This window comes from Cryptomeria japonica, chromosome 3, assembly GCF_030272615.1.
Source record: "Cryptomeria japonica chromosome 3, Sugi_1.0, whole genome shotgun sequence".
NCBI lineage: Eukaryota > Viridiplantae > Streptophyta > Pinopsida > Cupressales > Cupressaceae > Cryptomeria > Cryptomeria japonica.
The window spans coordinates 733,608,975-733,631,867 of record NC_081407.1 but is presented as its reverse complement, the minus strand read 5'-3'; the positions used below and the strand labels follow the sequence as shown (position 1 = coordinate 733,631,867).

General features: G+C 36.6%; 1 protein-coding gene across 1 annotated transcript; it reads right to left on the bottom strand.

Annotated features, from left to right (window-relative positions):
• Nucleotides 1–598: 598 nt before the first annotated feature.
• Nucleotides 599–19,530, bottom strand: LOC131074918 (uncharacterized). The gene is made up of 4 exons (XM_058011658.2): nt 19,296–19,530; nt 19,164–19,217; nt 18,946–18,997; nt 599–972 (listed from the first exon to the last, which is right to left on the bottom strand). Exons 1-4 carry the CDS (start codon nt 19,394–19,396, stop codon nt 694–696), a joined length of 486 nt encoding a protein of 161 aa, XP_057867641.2. The 5' UTR covers nt 19,397–19,530; the 3' UTR covers nt 599–693.
• Between the last annotated feature and the right edge of the window lie 3,363 nt (nt 19,531–22,893).

The following is a 22,893-nucleotide window of genomic DNA, read 5'->3' as shown; positions in this document are numbered from 1 at the left end:
TGATCCTCTAACGTCAGACTTTGGGAAAAATCTTCATTGACATTTAAAGGAAAATTTGAAGACCGGGACTTACCTCCTCCTGCTCTTGCTCTCGTTACTTGGCGATTGTTTGTAATTATGTTTTGTGTTCTGTTCTGGTTTTGCCCTGTTTGAACACTACGGGTGTGACTTCCTCTGTATACATTTATTTTGTGTAACACTTTTATAACCAATGTCTTCTTACAAAAATGTATTCATTGAATAATTTGGGTGTTTGTCCCACCTACACTATTTTCTAGTTATTCGTACACCAATCTCTTAAACTACGAGCATATTGCTGTGATGTCTAGTTCAGTTCAAATCTATATTTCTTTCCATTTGATTTTGGAGGTGTGTAACTTTCAATTAGTTTATACATCATATATCTCAATATTCACCACCATGCAAAGTTAAAATATCTTTAGAGCTCGTGCAACAATAAAGCTTATTGATTACAAATGGAAACATAGGCATAGAGGTGCAGTAATAATGGTTATTTACAGCTTGGATATTGTGTGATATTTACTGCAACGTAACTTTCTAATGATGAAGCATACATATTGTAAATACAAGGCAAATGTGGGATAAAATTGAAATTAAAAATTATTGCAAGCACAATATAATCATGTCAAGACAAACTTATTTTTGCCTCCTGCTCAATAAGAAGTTTCAATATCACCTTTCATTATTCATGTTTATTTCTCCTTTATGCAATACCTCAGATTGCAACTGGGGTTTTACGGAATATTTTGTTTGTATGCTAGAAAGATTAAATGCTTTTAACTGAGATGAATCGATCAGGAAAGGCTTTCTTCTAAGTGATGCCCATCCACCACACCAATTCTGAACTTTACACCTAACCGTCTCCTTTGCACAGTTAAACCAAGCCTGCGGAGAACGTGGACAGGATGGACTTTCCAACTTTTGCATCAATAAGTCTGTAGTTGTGTTAACCTGCAAACCACTAAGAAAGAAACTTAAGATTCATTGTTTCTATATTTTTTATCTCAACTAGTATCACACCATTTCAAACATCCCAGTCTCATCTCACGCATAAGCTGATTTGATTTATATGTCAATTCAATGTGCTTTCATGGCAAGTCTGTTCATTCAAGCTACTAGAAAGAATTTTCTGGCATAAAAAATGTGAGATTCTCTATCTCCAAAGAGCTCCAATCGCATAATGGCCAAGCTGTAATTCACTAACACTAACACCAGTAATAAAAATTCAAAATCAAATAGTCAAATCAACTATTACAATGAAATAAACCTAGAAACCATGATAACAGATAAACTGACAAATGTATGCATAAAATTAATGCAATCTCATATTTACGAGTGACAAACTCTACACGACCCCAAAGTTAAGCTTCAACTTGTATCCCATAAGATTTAAGTGTGACCTTGTTCATGATTCTCCCCTAATACATGACCCTTCTCGTATGTTAGCTACAACATAGTTGTCCGAATCCCTGAAAAATAGTTGTATGTTATTAGACGGGCAGAGCTTCTTGGAAAAAGATAACAAATTATACATTTTTGGCATCTCTAAAATACAGTTGGCATATGGACACTCCAATGAGACATTGTATGTGATTGAAGGTTTTGTCATTGATGGCAACCTTGCAATCCTATGGCACCGGCAAGACATCATACCGGCAAAGCATTACACAGGCAAGACAGTGCACCGGCATCAACAAGATCACTCTACACCGGCACCAGCACCAGCACAGAAGAAAAGATGCATACCGGCATAGAGGCCGAAAGGATTTTTGATATGTAATATTTTGTTTATTATTGTAAGCCGACTTGGCAAATTGTAAAATGACTCTTGTATATAAAGGAGATCATTGTAGACATTTAGAGAGAAAATGTAGCGAGCATAAAGAAAATTATTAGGCAGACCTAATGTGCGAATTATAGGTCAAGGGTATATGTAAAGAACAGAGTTAGAACCGGTACTAAATCTGGCATTGGAGATGCTATTGTAAAGCAGTACAAGTCATTGGATTAGTATAATCTTTATTGTAAGTCAGTGTGACTTCTCATTGAGCAGTGAGCTCTAGGCAGTTGGCCTTCCTGCATGTGCAGGCCCCTATTGTAAGTAATATTCTCTTATTGGCCAGTGAGTGAATATTGTGGGTCACAAATCCCACCGAGGTTTTTCCTACACGGGGTTTCCTCGTTAAACATCTTGTGTTATGGTGTTCTTTTCATGTGGATGTTTCTGATTTTGTTTATTGCATTAATTCTTGCATACCGGTATACTGCTATTTTATGTTCTGCATGTTTCAAATTAAGAAATTCTTATCACCGGTTAGATACTGAATCACCCCCCTATCTCAGTATCAGTGGGAATCCTAACAATTGGTATCAAAGTCTGGTCCTCTATTTTCAGAAGCCTAACAGCTTGAGGAAGATCTTGACACCGATAAAGATGGAAAATCTGATGAAGCAACTTGAAGGAGCTCTTACTGACTATGATGCAGAGAAGTTGAAAAATATCAAATTAGAAGATGATTTAAGAGCAGCTCAAGATACCATTCAGGCACTTCAAGAAAATCTTACTGTTGCAAGAAATAAGAGAAGAGAATTTTGTGAAAAATTGCAAAATGAGAATGATGAAAAGGAATCTCTTAATGATATGATAAGCAAGTTGAAACAAGAGATCATGACAACAAAAAATGAAATGCAGGATATGACTATGAGATTTTGCAAAGAGATTGAGGATAGAAAGAAGAATGAAGAAGAATTGACCAGAAGGCTAAGTGATGCAGCACATGAGAACACAAGACTTAGCTATGAAAATGACATGTTGAAGACAGATCTAATGCATACTCAGAATGACTCAAATGAACTAATGAGACAAAAAGAAATGTTGGAAAGGGAATTGGAAACTGCAAATCAACATAAAGAAAAATTCAAGAAAAGCTCAGAAGAACTTGGTACATTATTGAAGAATCAAAAACCTAAAGGTGACACTTCTGGAATTGGCTTTGAAGTTGGTGAAAGCTCCGGTACTGCAAATACTCAAGATCACAGCAACCGGTAAGACCACCTAATGCGTATAAATTCAATGGAAAATGTTTTTAACTGTAATAAGTATGGTCATAGGGCAAATGAATGTAAATCTAGGAATTATCAGAATATCAATACACCCACCTGTCAATGTTCCAAATGCAACAAAGTTGGTCATAACTCTGAAAACTACAGAATGAATGTGAGATGTTATGTTTGTGGAAGATTTGGACATTTATCTAATCAAAGCAGAACACAAACCGGCATAGGTTATGGGAAAGTTATTCAGAAAAATAATGTAACTTGTTATGCATGTAACAAGATTGGGCATATTGCTAAATTTTGTAGAAGTAAAGGTACACCGGTAGACAACAAAAGTGCTAGCTTGAAAGGAAAAGAAAAAGTTGAAGAGGTTAAGCAAGAATTCTCAAAACAATGGATTAGAAAAGCTGATCTAAATATTGGGAATACTCCTCCACCGGTAGAACCAACAAATGCTTCACCGGCAGGATAGAGCAGTGCTCCACCGACAAGAAGTTCTTCATCTAATTGAAGAAAATTTCCTTGAGGGTTTGGCAATCTAATGATACATATGCTATTATTCCCTCGGTTAGAGATAAGAAGTTGAAAATTACTCATTACCGGCAAACAATGTTAAGTGAATACTTAACCGGCATGCAATTAATGTGGTAGATGGCGAAAAGACATTATAAAAATAAGGTTTTGGCTCCATTTCATTTCACCGTGATTTCAAACTTTCAGAGAGCGCGAAGATTCCGAGCTAAAGGCATTTCGAGCAAGAAGCAAGCACACTCCAAGCAATCATCCATTCAAGACAGAAAAAGGTATTTAATCATGGCATCCACCTCTGCAATTGAATACATAGCGAACCCTACTGTTGTGGAAGTAATTAAAAGACCTAGGCCCATATTTCAGCTAGTCCCCGAAATAGCAAAGAAGGATGATACCTTAGGTGCATTTTCTCAAATCCCTAAAGGTGTTGTATATGCTGAAGACCCTAGAATGTACATCCACTGCAACATTGAAGAGTTAGGAGACGAGGAAATCAAAACCATGTATAAAACCGAGATATGTGATGATACCGGCAATGTTAAAGCTAAACACAAGATTATTGAAACCCTAGGATTCACAGAAATCCTTAGCATTCCTGAATTTCCTAAGGATGTGATTAGGATAGTGTTAAGCGGAGTTCATGGAGAATTTTTCTGGTTAGATGCAATTCATAAGATCACCAAGGAAGCCGTAAAGGCCGTCACAGGATTACCGGCCACCGGTAAAAGACCAGACAAAAACAAGAAAGTTTCAAATGATTTAGTCATAGACCTAACAGGTGCAACATTTGATAAGAGATCTCTAAGGGTTAACAATGTAAAGGATACAAATGTGAGATTCATAAGCATGATATTAGGTTACAAAGCCACTCATGCTAATATACTTAACTCAGTTTCAAGTTTATGCATTAAGAGTGCTTATGATATGATAACAGACAATACAAAAATTGACATCTGTGAATGGTTAAAGGATGAACTGATAGACAACCTTGGAAAGATAAAGAAGGATAAGAAAGGAACTTTCAGATTTGGAAATCTGTTAGTATGCCTAATGCTTCATATAACAAAACAGGTTACCGGTATAGGATATAAAGAACTAGGATATGACATACCGGTAGGAAAGCAATTGACAGAACTGTTTAATTCCATGGGTGAGAACAAGGAAAACAACATTCATGACTTTTTCCAAGCACTGAAGACAAAAATGAAGAAAAGGATAAGGTTATCTCAGAAAATTGTAGATAAATACAAAGATGATATATGCTTTGTTATTAAAAAGGATGAAATATGGATGGAAGCAGTCATCCCAAGGACAATCTGGGTAACCGAAATGGGCTATGAGACAAATGACCACATAGTTGAAACTTATGCCAAAGCACTTCTGGAAGCCCCCAAAAAACCTAAGGAAGAAGTATTTGGTAGTGCTGAAACCATAGAAAGTCAAATACAGTCCAAGAAAAGAGTGAAGAAGGTAGAGGCATTTGTGAGGAAAGGATCCAGACAAGCAAAGGCCATTAAGGAAGATGTATTAAAGAAAACCGGCATAACAGAAGATGAGTTGGCAGCCCCACAACCTGAAGTTCATCTATCACCGGTAGGTACTTCTTCGAAAGGTGACATGCCAGCAACCTTTAAAAGAGTTGTTAGGAAAAGAGATCCCTCACCAGCAACCACTCCTTCACCTAGAAGGACAAGGTAGAAGCAACAAGCTGTGAGATCTCCGGTCAAAAAGGTCACACCTAAAAGGAAGCTAACTCCTAAGAAAAAGAAAAAGACAAAAACTGACTTGGCACGTCTAGACATTGCTAAATGAGATCACAGAGGAAGGAAAACTGAAAAACATAGGGAAAATTTATAACACTCTATCTGTTGATGAGAAAGAGCAAGTTGAGGAAAGTGTAATACTGCATATGGACATGTACAAAAAGTTTTTGATGGAAGTAATCAATGAAATTCCTGATGATTTGTACAAAAGACTTGAGGCCAGAAGGCAAGGAGTGATTGAATTAGACAAGAAAATAAAAATAGAAAAACTACTTGCTGTATATCCGGTAAACTCTCAAAAGGAAATTGATGATCTGATTGGTCAGGCAAACCGGACAGTTTTCTCCACTGCACACTGGCATATTTCACTGATGGCAGGAAGAGTTACAGAAGTTACAGAAGAAACAGAAGATGGATGGGACATATTCCTGGTTGAAAAGGAAAACAAGAAGAATACAGGAATCCCAAGCCTATTAAGGTATATCAAAACGATAAGGACAAAGGGAAAGGCAAAGTTGGTGGACCTCCAGGCATAAAGGTTAAAGACAACCTACCTCCACCTGTGAAAATTACAACCATTGAAGACCAACCAGCAGCAGAAAGCATGGATGTAGAGGATAGCAATCCAAATCTTGAAGTCCTATACATTGTAAATGTTGATACCCAAAAGATCAACATAACAGTTGATAAAGATACAACTGAAAAGTCAGATATGGCTAAAGAGCCTCCGGTAACAGGAGATACAGAGCAACCGGCAGAGGATACAGGGAAAAAGATGGAATATGATGCACAAACAGAAAAACCAACTGAGCTAAAGGCTCCGAAACAGGCTCACAAGGAAACAATGCCACCGGTAAGCAATGAAGCAGGGAAACCAGTGCTAAAAGAAATACAAACACAAACTAACCTACCAGAGGTCAATACAAGCATGGTTATTTCCACCGGCACTCAGACTCTTGGATCATCATCAACATTCAAGTCAACTAATGTGACTGAGGTATTACTTGAATCCATTAAGAAAATAACTAACTGCAATTCACAGGCTTATAAAGCAATAGATGATTCAATACCAATTTTGAAGATAATTGCTCCTGATCGTAATATAGATAATAAAGATTCTTTAGGACAATTGGATGCATTATGTAAATACATTTCTGGAAATATTGAGAAAATAAAAGAAGAATCAGTAAAGGACATGGTAGAAAAGGAGAAACAGAAATTCTTTGATGAAGAAATAAAGAAGTGTAACAGAGACTTTGACACACTTCTACCGGAACTATGTAGTTTGTTGAAAGAGTATAAAAATCTGTATAAAGACACATGCAAAACAAACTTCTTGACTATAGATATTGACAAGAAAATAAGCAAGACACAGGATGAGATAAATAAGCTTGCAGACAATTTTGTCAACTCACCGGATTCACTATCCGTTTTTGAAGATAAGTTAGCAAATTTTGAGGAAGAATTGCTTAAACAAGAAAGAGAGAAAGAGAGAATAATAAACAAGGCAAAACACTTGAGATCTAAACTGAGTCCAAGATTGGACTATCTAGCATCTCTACGGAAGGAAATCTCAGAGGCATTAGCACAGGGAAGTAAAACACTGGCAGAACATTTGCAGCATCTCACCGGTACTGTGAAGAGGACTAAAACAGCAATAAAAGATAGCAAAAAGTTTATGGATAGTATAAACTTAATTTTGGGCGATCTTTTTCAGATAATAACTACCCAACTACAGGGTTGAGGATATAGACAGATGTAACTACAAACTCTACTAACATCTTGACAACCTTTGTCATTGATGCCAAAGGGGGAGTAGTAGGATGAGAAAGTTCAAAGACAGGTATCATATGCTCAGGGGGAGCCCTTCATATTTTTGGTAAACATTCTTTTGGGTAAATTTTTTTTGGACTATACATTTTGGACACTTTTTGAAATTTCTCATGAGTGTTGCCATCAATGCCAAAGGGGGAGATTATTGGCATATGGACACTCCAATGAGACATTGTATGTGATTGAAGGTTTTGTCATTGATGGCAACCTTGCAATCCTATGGCACCGGCAAGACATCATACTGGCGAAGCATTACACAGGCAACACAGTGCACCGGCATCAACAAGATCACTCTACACCGGCACCGGCACCGGCACAGAAGAAAAGATGTATACCGGCATAGAGGCCGACAGGATTTTTGATATGTAATATTTTGTTTATTATTGTAAGCTGACTTGGCAAATTGTAAAATGACTCTTGTATATAAAGGAGATCATTGTAGACATTTAGAGAGAAAATGTAGCGAGCATAAAGAAAATTATTAGGCAGACCTAATGTGCGAATTATAGGTCAAGGGTATATGTAAAGAACAGAGTTAGAACCAATACTGAATCTGGCATTGGAGATGCTATTGTAAAGCAGTACAAATCATTGGATTAGTATAATCCTTATTGTAAGTCAGTGTGACTTCTCATTGAGCAGTGAGCTCTAGGTAGTTGGCCTTCCTGCATGTGCAAGCCCCTATTGTAAGTAATATTCTCTTATTGGCCAGTGAGTGAATATTGTGGGTCACAAATCCCACCGAGGTTTTTCCCACACCGGGTTTCCTCGTTAAACATCTTGTGTTATGGTGTTCTTTTCATGTGGATGTTTCTGATTCTGTTTATTGCATTAATTCTTGCATACCGGTATACTGCTATTTTATGTTCTGCATGTTTCAAATTAAGAAATTCTTATCACCGGTTAGCTACTGATTCACCCCCCCCTCTAAGTATCTATGGGAATCCTAACAAATACTACCAAGTGACCTTCGCCAAGAGTATTCATTACGTTCATCATGAATTGCACATAAATGAAATGATATAAAATAGCTGGGCAGCCTAAATTGATACAATTTCCATCAATAAACATTTCATAAAGTTGTAGCATCGATTACCTAGTTGTATGTATTGGCCAAGGTTTGTGCAAGAAAACAAATATTGCTAATGCCCTCCCTCAACATGCCACCATTGCAGTCGAGATTAATGCAACTTCTACCCCAGAACTTCTCTAGTGCGCTATATAACAGAGCATTTCTAGCACTATGGAAGATTTTTTTTTGATATCAGATTCAATAATAATTTGATGGTCATGAATGTTTTAATTACGATATTGACCATTTGCAATATTACTTTACTCATCTTCCATATATGTATTAATTGGTATAAGGCTGCAGGCCTAGTCACCTATGTACAACATTCATCATGCAATATCTTTCTTTAAAGTACGATATGCCACTTTATCACTCATGAGCAGCAAAGCTTTACTTTCAACCGCTTAATATTTCTTGTTAGCTACTATCAATGGGAATTAACCAATGTACCATGAACCAAAATCTCGAAGATTTTAACACTAAAATGCAAGGTCTTGAGCAGGCCATTATGGTTTACAAATTCAGATATTCCCCTCTACTTAAACTAAGCCCAAAAATTGAAACAGACGAAAATTATTACCTGCACATTGTCTAATTTACTAGCATTCTTTCTTTGGCAGACTTTGCAATCAAGACATGATTAAATAAGATAGAATTCACAGCCACTGTAGGTGTTACATGCTATTGAGAAGAAATCTTTGTATACAATTTAGCAGTGCTAACCTTTCCAAAATGGAATTAAAGAAAATATGTCAAACCTTTTGTGGAACCCTTGCATTGGAAAGGGGAGTTAGTAGGAGATACCTGGATGATCATGGAACATGGGAAAGAAGCATTAAAATTGTGCATCATGTTGTAACTGCATTCCTAAAAGAATCAAGATGCAAATACACTTTACATGGAAGTTATGGTCCTTCGTATCTAGAGAGCTTAACTCTTTTATGGTGAACCAGGCAGAGCATGTTGTCCAGAATTCAGGATTTCAGAAAGGATGCAGCTCTTTCCAGTGGACTACAAGCAGAATTGCCAGCTCTCCTCACCTTTAAGAGGAGAGAATCTGTAACAGAAGACATCTATGTGTAATTTCTCTATTTATTAGCCGATAGGCTTTTCCATGTGGACTTTCAAGCCTAATAAATGCTGGAAAAATTGTCTCATACCAGAATATTATTCAATCGCCAAAATTATTTCATTTTATTGGATAACCTAATCTTCTCAGTACAGCAAAGCACATTCAAATGGCATGCATCCATATTCCCTATTGGCAAATCCACTGCACCTATTAACAGTGCAGGTGCTAGTGATAAAGTAATACAAGATACTTAATTTTACTAGGAAAATAAAATATTTTGCACTAGTACAATTTTGGTTTCTCAATGTTTATCTCAATCATAGATGTCAAGGTATAAAGAAAAAAGATAAGCATCCATTTTCCTTGGTTATTATTTCTAACTTTGATCATGTGAAATATGAATTTTAAGCTCAAGGTTCAAACACTTGCAACTGTTTATTAGACATACAGTTTCGAGCTCTGACAACCATGTAGGATTTCCAGGCTGCCAACACAGGTTACTACCCCTAGGATGTGCTACCACAGCAGCCACAACTAAGTGTCGTTCTATAATCCAAAGTGTGATTAATTTAAATTTTAAAATGGTTTAATCTTTAAAAAAGTTATGGGACTTTTTCCCAAACTAAGAAAAGAAAGTTATAGTCCCATGTAATTGATCATTTGGAATTAAAAGGGAGATAAAAAATAAAGGTTATTATGACCCTTTGGTTAAAAGGGAGATATAAATAAATTATTTGTAAAAAGCCATTTGACGAAAAGGCAGGAATAATTGTATGTATCAATAAATGGTAACCAACCATTATGAACAGGTGCATTGGTTGAAACCACCCCCAAGAAAATTACATAAACTAGATGAAAGCGCTTGAAAATAGCAGAGAGCAAAGGTCACCCATGAAAGATGGTGGATAGGCAGGCAGAGACCATTGGAGAAGAGGCACACAAAGTGTGTCCAACTTAGGGTGCACAGTACAGCTAGGATTGTCCTGACCAGGGCTCTTGTGCATGAGTAAATGCACTTATTGAAAACTTATTCCTCCTGGATTGTGGATATAGCTTAAGAGGCCTACTGCATAGATTTTTCTAGGGATGTGAGTAGCCATTCCAAAGAGTTGCATCAGATAAGTATTGTTTATCTGGATGATTTATTACTGGTAAAGATGAACTCATTATTAGATGTAAGAAAGAATTAGCTTCAGAATTTGAAATGAAAGATTTAGATCTAATGCATTATTTTCTAGGTCTAGAAGTATGGCAAAGACCTAAGGAAATTTTCTTAAGTCAAGGAAAGTATGGTATTGATATTCTAAAAAGATTTAGAATGATGGATTGTAAACCTATGTCTACTCCTATGGAATCTAATTTAAAGAAGATGAGTGTTTCTGCAGCTAACTTTGATTCTGCAGATCCTTCTGAGTACAGGCAATTGATTGGATCATTGATGTATCTAGTTAACACTAGACCAGATATATGTTATGCAGTGAATGCTCTCAACCAGTTCATGAGCATGCCTAAACATGTTCACCTTGTTGCAGCCAAACACATCCTGAGATACTTGCAAGGCACAGTTGGCTTTGGGCTGAAGTATCCAATGAAAACTTCAATAACCCTGGAAGGTTACTCAGATGCAGATTGGGCAGGAAGTGTAAAAGATAGGAAAAGTACTTCAAGCATCTACTTCAACTTAGGATCTGCAGTGATTTCTTGGGCTTGTAGAAAACAGTCCTCAGTGGCACTAAGTACAACTGAAGCTGAGTATATTGCTGCAAGTGTTGCTTCTAGGGAAGCAGTATGGCTTCATAAACTTCTTGCTGGGTTGTTTGGACAACCTTGGAAACCCACAGTCATTCATTGTGATAATCAGAGTTGCATAAAGATGTCAGTCAATCCAGTGTTCCATGACAGGTCAAAACATGTGGAAACTCATTATCACTTCATTCGGGATATGGTGCAAAGAGGTGCTATTCAGCTGAAGTATGTCAGCACTGATGATTAGATTGCAGATATCCTTACCAAGCCTCTATCCAAGGTGAAGTTTGTGTACTTCAGAGACAGGCTTGGGATTTCAAAAAATGAAACCTTGGTTGAGAGGGAGTCTCAACCTCAGTAATGCATTGTGTTGCATCAACCACCCTCTGCGGAATCAACCACCCTCTGCGGGCAATGTAAGGTGGTAGTCTTCTCAGGGAGAAGAGTAATTGTTACCATCCTCTGCGGGCAATGTAAAATGGTAGAAAAGATCCTCGCCACCCTCTGCAAGCAATGTAAGGTGGCTCCAGTCTTTGCTTGTGTGCAAGATGGAAGATTTTTGTTATGTAATTCCATTCTATGCTTGTGTGCAAGATGGAAGTCCGAAGTCTACTATGTTCTGATTATGTAATCCATTCTTTGCTTGTGTGCAAGATGGATGATAGTGACATTCTGATTATATTCTCTTCTCCCTAATTAAGAGGGAGTGTTAGTTTAATTAGGGTGAAGAGCGAATTCCAATTGCCTAAGGCAACATTGGAATCCACCCTTTAGGGCTGGGCCCTTCTCACACGCCACTCTCCAATAGGGCCGACCCTATAACTCACGCCTCATGACATGCCTCTCACCCAAAGGAAACGTGTTGGAAAAGTAATTAATAAATAAAATATTTATTGCAAGCCAACCTAGAGGTCTACCACCAAGAGAAAGATATATATATATGTGTACTTCAAGATGAAGTAAGTCATTTTTTTTAGAACACACATCAAAAGCGAATTCTGTCTGCAAATAAGAGGTGCGAAATACATCAGTATTAAGGCAAATATCTTCAGCAAAGTGCAAACTCCATCAGCTCCTCTCCATTGTTATCTCTGCTGTTAGGAGAGTGCAAATTCCACAAAAGTGATGTTCATTCATGCAAACATTAAGGCGAATTTACATCCATTAGTCTGCTCCTCACCATGCGAACTGACAGTTGAAGGACCTGCTGTTCTGAAGTTGGTCAGAGTCATCAGCTGAAGACATATATATCATCCATCTGCTATTCAAGGACAAATCTTTGGTTGCTATGTATACCTACTGGTTGGTGCAATAAAAGGCAGATCTGAAACTTGTTAAGAGGCAGATCTGAGACCACTGGAAAGTTGAAGATGCTATCAGCCCTAAGGGTGAACTAAGATAAGTATTGTAATCAGAATATTATTCATAATCCATAATCAGATCTGAGGATCTTTTCTGGCTGGGTTTTTCCTCCTAGGAGGTTTTCCCAGGGTAACAAGTGTCTTATTCAATTTTGGTTATGTTTCTGTTTGTTTCTAAATCTGAAACTTACTAGATCTAACAGCAAACTATCTAAGTTAAAGGTTAATTCTGTTTTCTGAAGTTTTCTATTAATCTGAAAGTGTAAAATTTAACAGTCTTGATGGCTGCAGCTGGATGGCTTCTTAAAAGCCATATTGTAAACATGATGATAGTACTTTGGGGCATTGAGATTCAATCTAATGTTTGTGTGACATCTCTGATTCTATTTCAGACCTATCCCAACAGTGCTATCAAAGCCAAGGGCAATATATAAGGGGGCTGGATTTTCTCAGTGTATTTACACCAACACAGAAATTGCCAACATTTGCTTTTACAGAAAAACCATCCAACCATTTTTATCATTATTCTATAACCATTCTATGTATGGCACTACAAATAGAATCTTCTTTTTTTTTTTTACCGTACCGGTAAGGGTTTGACATTGAATGATTTTTTCCTGTGGCCCATACACCTAATAGTACAAATGTCTAAGAGAACAGTACAGCAACAAGGGTTTCTAAGGAGTTTTTATTAAACATGATTTTTGTTTTGCCTGAGTAACATATATCCGGTGCACAACATACAGACTATTGGAGGCATCTTGTTTCTTTCTTAGTATGGTTCTTCTGTAATCGTTAAACAGAAGCATATGTTTTCCCAGCATGACATGACACCCTTTTCTAGTGCATAGCTGTTACTTTTTTTACCATAGGGTAGTCTTATTTCTGGAGAGTGATTCCATGAATCTGGTTCCTACAGTGCTTGAAGCATTTTATGGAATGACCCATGATCAATGTGATATATGTGGAAATTTTAAAAGAGTGCTGCAAATTTTTCCTGGTTTGAAGCAGTAAGACCCAATCTTGTTTTGCTTGCAACTGAATCCTTGGTTTAGTATAGCACTTTAAGAAGCAGCAGTTCTGGCATTTTTCAGGTAAAAGATTTTCAGCAAAGGTTTGATATTTTTTAATTTCTTTTGAACCATTTGAAAAGATAACCTTAAAAAGCAGTTAGCCTAGTCTTATTTTTATAACTTTCAAAGTGGGTTCTAGCAGGTCAAGGGTTCAAATCAGACTGAATCCCTGATAACCTGATCAAAGTTATCATGTTTTCTTACTTGAAAATAGGTAAATTGAGTTTTAAAGTGTTTGTTAATGCTTTTTCAATCAAACACATTTGTAGCATTGAGTTAGCATTAGCTCATACCTTTCAGTGCGACACAAAACAGAATGGCATGTACGGTAAAACCTTTCTTTGGAATTCCCTATAGCAACAGTAACCCAGTTTGAACAATATATGCTCGCTATTCACAATCTATACAGTGTTTTCTGGGGTATTTTCATGCATAGAAAACAAAACTAATGGTGGTGCTTTTGAATTCCCCCTAAGGCAAAAAGCTGATATGCACTTCTCGTTAAGGCAAAAGGTTTTTAATATTTATGCTTTTTGACCGAAAGCAAAACCTGTGATAAGTTGATAACTAAATGCTTATGTTGTTCAACTAGAGGCATAGACTGAGTAGTACAAGTACACATGAAGCTAGGATTTGATTTTAACAACACAAACAACTCGATAAATTAAAAGTGGGGAATTAGTAATTACATACAAAGCTACAATACCCACTTCACTACAACCTGCAATTCAAAGCCTGTAGTTAACAATAAAAACACTTCAATTCATTTCATCCATCACCTACAAAGGATATTATAAGCCAAACACAATAATTGCATTCTAAGCTACAACTACCAACTTAATAACTATTGTAATACAAAGCTTTCAAAAATTGTTACGAAATATTTAACTCATAAAAGCACAAATACACAGAACATCTCAAGAACAATTTAGAAGACTGACATTACTAAATTCTATTGAATGAATGATAGTGGGTGATGAACCAACAATATTGAATCCCCTAAACTAGGTGCCAAAAGCACTTATATAATGCTTACAGAACTCTAGCATGAATAATAATTAAAAAGCTAACAGAAAATCCTACCCTAAGAATGTACCACTTGCATGCCATGAAAGCTTTATTATAAAATTTAATCCACTAACACTGAATCTAAACTCCAGAAATTTTCAGTTCAACTCTTGGTAAAGATTACTACATACTATGAATAAACCTTGTAGAAGGTCGTCTAAATATAGTTGGTCTATATATAGCTGATAAAAATAGATTAATCAAAATACACCCATCTCTTCAAAAATGGTGATAAATGAAACTAGCCCAAGCTATTTTTAGTGCAGGCTCTCAAAATAGTAAATCTTGATACACAGCTCTAGAGATGATTCTGACAAAGTCCCCTATCTTGAGCATGGCAAATCCCCTGAAGATGTAATCCAAAATCTCTAACAATCTTGAGAACTTGAATCTAAATGTCCACTCTAGTGACCTCTCTACATCAAGCCCTAGCCAAAAATTGCAACTCTAAATGCTTTAAAAGCCCTTCTATGATTTGTGACTCATCTCTTTTGACAATCATTCCTTTGTCAAATAAGCTATGGATCTAAAAGCACTTTGAATTAAGAATGGAAGGAATAACAACCTCTCACTATTTGATGATTGAAAACTCACTCTTGTAAAACCAATACAACTACTGTTATAAAACTAATACATGCTTATAATTTTTGCTAGTAATATGACTGAAAGTTTGAAGAGGAGGTGTGGGTAAGTATTTAAATAAAGACAAGAACAAAAAAACTTAGGTGCTGATTGAAATCTGACTTAAAAACCTAACTGGAAGGTAATGGCATTCATCATTGAACCTAGAAATGTCAATGGAAAACACTAAAAGACCTAAAAAAAGACTGATTTTTATCATAAAACATAATGGAAACTCGCCTACTATCAAAAAGCTGTTGAAAAGATGACAAAACTTGTAGACGGCTATGATGCCTGCTGCTCAACACAACTCACATAGGAGGCTATACATTGTGCACTGCTCACCCTGAATTACTGTTCCTAGAGAACAAACTATCAAAAACTAGACTATTCTCCACCCACCTGGTTTGGTTAGATGCACATTCCTAGAGTTCTTTTCATTCCACATCAGTGAACTTTCTAAAAATGCCCTCACTCAGACATTTGCAACTAATAATTACCCTTTCCACTCACATACAAAAGGGAATACACATGAAACACACCTTCGTGAGGACAAAGTTTAGCATTGCTGCAATAATCGTTTAGGGTTTCCTGGTTAAAAACTAAAAAAATGCATTGAAACCTTCACCAACTACTCCAAATCAAAACCCATTTGAAACCAAAGTCAATTCCACTCTCTACCCAATTTGGGTACGATTCATGCCTGGAAATGGTCAATTATCAGCCCAATTTGATAGCATACATATACCGTAATTGGCAGCTCAGATGAGGATTGAAGACTGCTGAAATCAGAAATAATCTACAGCTAATCCTAACAGAAGTATAGCAGCCCAAAGATGCAACAATTTTCCCAAGGAATGAAGCAGATGAGTCTAGGAATGATGGCACCATTCTCCAAACCCTCAACAACCAGATTGGAAGTTCAAATCCTACAAATATGCAGTGGATTTCCCTTAAATTGGTGCAGCTCTATTCAGAGAATCACAATGCTGACTTTCACCCTAAAATAGCCCTAAAAGAGCAAATTTTTTCATGGCCAGCAATGAAAATGATGCAGTGCCCCTCAGCACAAGTGTAATCTTGATGTCAATAAAATTTTCAACGGTTCAGCCCAATAGTTACTCCTGTATGAAATTACTACAAGGAATTGTGAGTTTTTATCCTCCAACTCCAAATCTAGAGGATTTTCATCCTTAGGTTAATTGAATCAAATTCCAATCCTCCAACAGGGAGTAGAAAACAGAAAATAGAATGGTTGATCAATATGCCCCCTCCTTCCTTGGCCTTCTTAAATAGAGTTTTCCTCCAAAAGATACAACTCTTCAAATTTCTGTCATGACCCTTCATTGATATTTGAGAGGAATTTTTAAAATAAACTTTAATTATAAGAGTCCTTGTTTTATAGTTTCACTTTTAGTTGATGCCCTCTTTGTTATATCACTTTTAATTGAGGCCCTCTTTATTATAATTACATTTTACAATAACACTTTAGTGGCCCCTTTTATGATATTGCGATCCTCTTCACTCATTATTATATTCCCATTTCCCTACTGCAAAATTCCCAAGGCCCACAGGGAATGAATGATGGAAATTAGGGTTTCAACTTAGCTTCGTTTCAAAAAGGGGACATTACAGCCTATGTGTCCTCTTATATGTTGAAGAAACTCAACATGAACATCTGGAAATCATCGTCTACCACATATCCATCAAGAGTTAGGTTGATAGCTCATGTTTTACACTATGAGTTGATGTCACTTTGTATAGACAACTAGTTGAAGTCCACTGTTCAACTCATGCTCAGCAATAAATTTTCCACGTAGTTGCTCTTGTATGCAGATTCATACACAAGATTAAAGTGTCACTGGAAAGTAGCCTAGAGGATATTAGAATACATTCAAGGTACTACAACAACGTTGATTGGACAGGAGATGTGGATGATAATAAGTCTGCTTCTTGATTTGTATGTCATCTTGGCTCCAATCATATTACTTGGTATTGAAAGAAGCAAAAGGCAGTCACATTGTCAACCACAGAGGCATAGGTGAACAAAACAAGAGACAGCATGGTCTGAGAGTCATTACGAGAGCTTGGCCTTCCATAGTATCAGCAAAGTACTCTTCATAGTTAGAGTGCTATTCAATTTCTCATAATCTTGTTAAGCGTGTTAGAACAAAGCATCAGCCTTGCATTCAAGAAAGGATACTAGATTTCATATTTGAGCTCCTTGATGGCCAGTTAGCTAATGTCTTCATGAAGCCCTTGGCTTCTAGCCTGTAATTGGGGTGTATGGTGAGTAAATGTTACCTTCTTTTGGCCCTCTACATTGTGCTTCAGGGGAGATGGAAAAGAGTACAACCCATCATGTTGGGCCCTCTAAGACACTACTGTTGTGGTGTACCTTTGGGTAACTTGCATTTGGATGTGTCTTAATGGATGGGTTAGAAACTCTTGGATGCTATTGTTGTGGTGTAAATTTGGCTGATTTGCATTTGGATGTGTCTCAATGGTTTGGCCTATCCATTGTAATGTGTTGATAGGTGTATAAAAAGAGACTATGCCTAACACCTAATCAATATTCCATCATCATCCATTTTTGTCACTCATTAATTGATTACTCTATTTATGAATCTATTAATTATATTTCGTAAAGTGTTTCTTGACACTCTGCAATGTCTTTTTTGGTTTTGGAGTTTATTGGTTTGTTGTTATGGACCCGTGTGGTCATCCTCATACTTCCAAATCTAGGCACCAAGGATATTCTGGGTTAACTTAGATTTGATATGGATGTCACTTAAGATATTCGATATTGAGAGAGAGAATCCTTTACTTCATCACTAATTATTGAGTAGGCTATCAACCCTTGTAGCAAATCAAACTCGAGTAATTCCACTAGATTCATAGGTTGTTCTAAGTTGTGAGAAGCACTTTTCCAATCATTTTGAGACTTATACCTTGCTAAATTACCCTCTAAAGTCTTAAGAGATCAAAATTGTATTTATCTTAAGGCAGCTTACCTTGCACATTATAATGCTACATTCTCGTATCTTGTAAACAGAGGAAGTCAAAGAGTTGGTGCAGCACTGTGAAAAACTTACCATTAGTGAAGATAGCGAAGAGCATTTTAGCTTTGCAAGACCGCCTCTCAGAAAAAGGAGATTATACCTAATAAACATACTAAAGCTAACTACCATACATGTTACAAAAAATTTGTTTTGTGCCGCCGTAACAAAGCTGAGTGTGACCTTCAAAACAATAAAAAAGAATATAAGGCACATTAGAAAGTTATTTTTTCGTTCACAATTTTTTACCAAGTCCCCATCTCTGCTTGGCAGGCTGCACCCCCGCCCCTCAGTCCATCGTCCCAGTCCCCATACAAATTTCCTATTCTAAATTTCTCTATTAGGATTTTGTGGAAACTTTTAGGCATACCTTATTCACATTATGTGTTTTCCCATCCCACCCAAAAGAGGACCACGTAGAACAGACATAGCTTTTCACAAATTAAAATAGTATGTATTCCTGGATCAACATGACAGAATTCAGTTGAAATCGACTTCCACACTTGCCAATTTTCCCTTGATTGAAAACACCACAGAGTCACAGACTACAAAGTCATTCCCTACTTCTTGTGTATCAGAATTACTTTATTCCAAAAAATACTAATTTGAAGTGAGCATGAGAAGCAGAATCTCAGTAGTGTGGTAGCGAAATGGAATAATAAAAGTACCCATTGAAAGACAACTTTCACTGCAGCTTTGGTGAGTGGCACAATACAAAACCTGCAAGCAAAAATAATCGAAAAACCATCAAACAAGCAACGAAGTTTAAGAAAAAAATTACAGAAACCTAGGGTTTCAAATAATAATTACAATATTGGGACGCATTTCAAATATCCACAGTTACAAAACGATATGTTTTTCATTTAAAAGGGTCAAAAAAACTTACATTCCTCGGCCTCCAGTGAGAGCTACTTCAGCGGGGCTCCTCCATTCCTCGTATCTGAATGGAGATAATAAATAGTGAGAGCAAAGAAATGATTGGTACTGTTAGTAAAATGGAAGAAGTCATAAAACTTACATCCAACCGTAGCGCCTGTGAAATATAAGCTGCTTCCGCCTGCGTTTAGAGAACGTGATGGAACTTCCATTGTTGTTGGATTGTGTTTGATCTCCATGCATTATAGAGTTGCAGGCTCAACCTGACAATGGAGATAAACTCTTATTCCACACCAATGATGATTGAAAATCTCAATTATATTCGTAAAGATTTATTCGATTAATATGAGGTTCCAAGCCCTTTCCAGCGTTCTCTTGCCATCGAGTAATTTTAAAGAGAGATATTTTAGAGCAATTGATTTTTGAATTGCCTTATTTAAACAATGCATGGTGTTTTAAATAATTTTATAACTAGCAATTGTACTTTTGTGTGTAATGGGTACGCCGAAAAGGTGTGGAAGGTCAATCACAAAAAAATTTGTTCTATGTTTTGTATACTAAGAAGGGGTTAGAGGAGAGAGAGAGAGAGAGAGAGATGGAAGAGACAAATATATAGATAGGGGGGAGAGAAGGAAAAATAGAAAGATAGAGATAGAACTAGGAAGCAATATATAGCAAGAGGTAGAGAGAGATGGAAATATAACAAGATAAAGATGGTGGAGATGGAGAGATGGAGATAGAGGGGTGAAGAGTTATAGATGTAGAGATTTAGGAACAAGAGAGAAGGAAAGAGATGGACGGATAGATAAAGGGAGACGTGTCTAGAGATAGAGGGGGAGAGAGGAAGGTAGAGGTAAAGATGAAGATAGAGGGAGAGAGGGAGAGAGGAAGAGGGAGAAAAATAGATAAAGAGATAAAGAGGGTTAGAGGGAGAGATAAACATAAAGATAGGTAGATAGAGAGATATAGAGGATGGAGAGGGAGAGATAAAGGCAAATATTGATGATGAGATAGAGTGATGGAGATATCAAGATATAAGGAGATTTAGAGGAGGGGAAGAGAGATAAAGGGATGGATAAACATACAAACAAATAGAGAGAAGTGGAGAGAGATATCTAGGGAGAGGGAGAGATATATCAACAGATAGAGGGGGAGAGAGTGATATAAATAGAAAAGATATTGAGAGATATAGGGGGAGATATATATAGAGAGAGTGGGGGAGATGGAGAGATAAATATGGAGATAGGAAGTGATAAAGGGATACATAAATAATGAATGAGAGAGAGAGAGAGAGAGAGAGAGAGAGAGAGAGAGAGAGAGAGAGAGAGAGAGAGAGAGAGAGATGGGAAGATATAGATAGAGGAGGCAAGAGTGGGAGATAAAGGAGATGATATAGATAACTAATAGAGATAGTGAGTGATAGATATAGGGGGGAAAGGAGAAACAAGGAGTGAGTGTGTATGTGTGAGAGTGATATAGAGATAGAAACAATGAGGGAGAAATAGGGAGTGTGTGTGTGTGAGAGAGTGAGAGAGATGTGGATATAGATCTAGGGATCCAACATGATTAAAACAAAATTTCTAAATTAGGAAAGGTTGAGAGAGATGAAGATATACAAATACAATGAGAGATGAAACAAGAATATAGAGATAGAGAGATAGAGAGATAGAGAGAAAAGAGATATAGATATAGAGGTCTAGGAAGAGGAGAGAGAGAGAGAGGGAGAGATGGATGGATATGGAGAGACATTTCTAGAGATAGAGAGGGAGAGAGGAAGAGAGCGAAATACATAAAGAGATAGAGAGATAGAGGGAGAGATATGGAGATAGAGAGGGAGAGGTAGAGGGAGAGATAGGGAGGAAGAGATAGGAGAGATATAGAGGAGAGGAATAAATAGAGAAAGATATATAGATAATGAGAGGTAGATCAAGAGATAGAAAACGATAAACATATAAAAAGGAGTAGAGGTAAATAAATAGAGATGGAGAGAGGGGGAGATAGAGAGAGGGAAAGATAAATAGAAGGAGAGAGATAGACATATGTGAGAAGAGAAAGGGAGAGAGATATAAAGATGGAGAGATAGATAGGGGGATAGGAAGGGAGTGAGGGATGAAGATATAGGGAGAGAGAAAGGGATAGAGATAGGTAGAAGAAGGAGAGAGAGAGAGAGAGAGAGAGGGGGGGGGAGAGGGAGATAGATAATTAGAGAGAGAGAGAGAGGGGAAGAGATAGGTAGAGAGGGAGAGAGAAGAAGAAGGGGAGAGAGCTCAATATATAGGGAGGAGGAGGGGGAGAGGGAGAGATATAGATAGAGGGAAATATATAGAGATGGGTAGGGAGAGAGATAGAGAGAGAGGGAGATAGAGGTAGAGAAATATAAGGAGAGAGAGATGGAGAGGAGTGGGGGGAGATAGAGAGAGAAGTAGAGATATAGACATATAGAGTAGAGAGATGGAGGGAGAGATGAATTGAATGAGAGAGGGAGAGAGGGGAGAGAGGGAGAGAGGGAGAGATGGCTCAATAGATAGATAAGTATAAATGATCCATAAAATGCCTATAAATGTGTTTGTAATCACTAAATTTAAAGTTTAGAACTTAGGATTTGAATTTATAATGAAGAGGACATTAATTGGACTATAATCCAAGATATCAAATGATATAGATGTGTGGATCATTTTAGAACAAAATAGACTATAATAAAATTTGGTTAACAAACTCTAAATACAAATTAATTTAAATACCAAAAAATGAATAAAACACAACTTTATATTTACAAATCATATATAAATTTAAAAATTAAACATTTAAAAATATGTATTTTTATCCCTTACATTTTGGAACACTAAAAAGTAAATGTCACCTTTTTGTTTCAAGATTAATTTGACTTATTTATTTATTTATTTTTATTGGAAAAAGAAAATAAGAATTACAAATAGATGCTGGGAAAATGAAATACTGTTGTAATAGCAACATCAACCAAAAGCACTGTTGAAATAGCAACTACAACATAAAATCAATGAGTTGTAAGAATAGCAACATTAGTCAAGAACATGAACAATTCAAGTTATCATTACATTTCATCTTAGAAGTTGAAATAAAGTCATTGTGGCCTTTAGAAAACTGTATGAGTGCCTCTTCATCATCACTTGTCTCCTATATTTCCCTTGTCATAAGATAGAAAAGCTTGTTGATGTTAGTTAGATGAGGGGGGGGGTGAATCAGATAAACACACAATGCAATTTTCTAATCAAATTCAACCTCGGTAGAAATTACTTGATATGCAACTATGACTATAAATCATTCAAACTCATAAACAGATAAACTTGAAACATTAAATCACATTTGACACCAGATTTAATGTGGAAACCCTAATAGGGAAAAACCACTGTGGGATTTTGGACCCACAAGAAAATATACTCTTCTAGAGTATGGTCGGTTAAAAGCCAATCCTGTTAAAGATTACATACACATTGCTAGATGTGACCCGGTCAAGGGTTTTCCCTCAGATCTATCAGAATCTTCACTTTGTTAGAAGTGACCTTGTCAAAGGATTTCAAACACTCAACTAGAATGTTACCTTCCTAGAGGATTTACAAATAAGACTGTTAAGTCCACTCGGTTAAGAGATTTCCTATCACTTACAAAAATAAATAACAATAATAAAATATATCTGCAACTTCACGTCTAAAATGTTATAGCAAATTTTATGTGCTCAATGTGTTCAAGATAATCTTGTCATA

Bases quoted from the DNA above. Each gene is read 5' to 3' on its own strand.
- LOC131074918 (XM_058011658.2), bottom strand. From the start codon at position 19,396: ATGCATGGAGATCAAACACAATCCAACAACAATGGAAGTTCCATCACG. The intron at 19,218-19,295 runs GTAAGTTTTATG...ATCTCCATTCAG, and splicing joins CACAGGCGCTACGGTTGGAT to ATACGAGGAATGGAGGAGCC. The intron at 18,998-19,163 runs GTAAGTTTTTTT...TTTTGCTTGCAG, and splicing joins CTCACTGGAGGCCGAGGAAT to GTTTTGTATTGTGCCACTCA.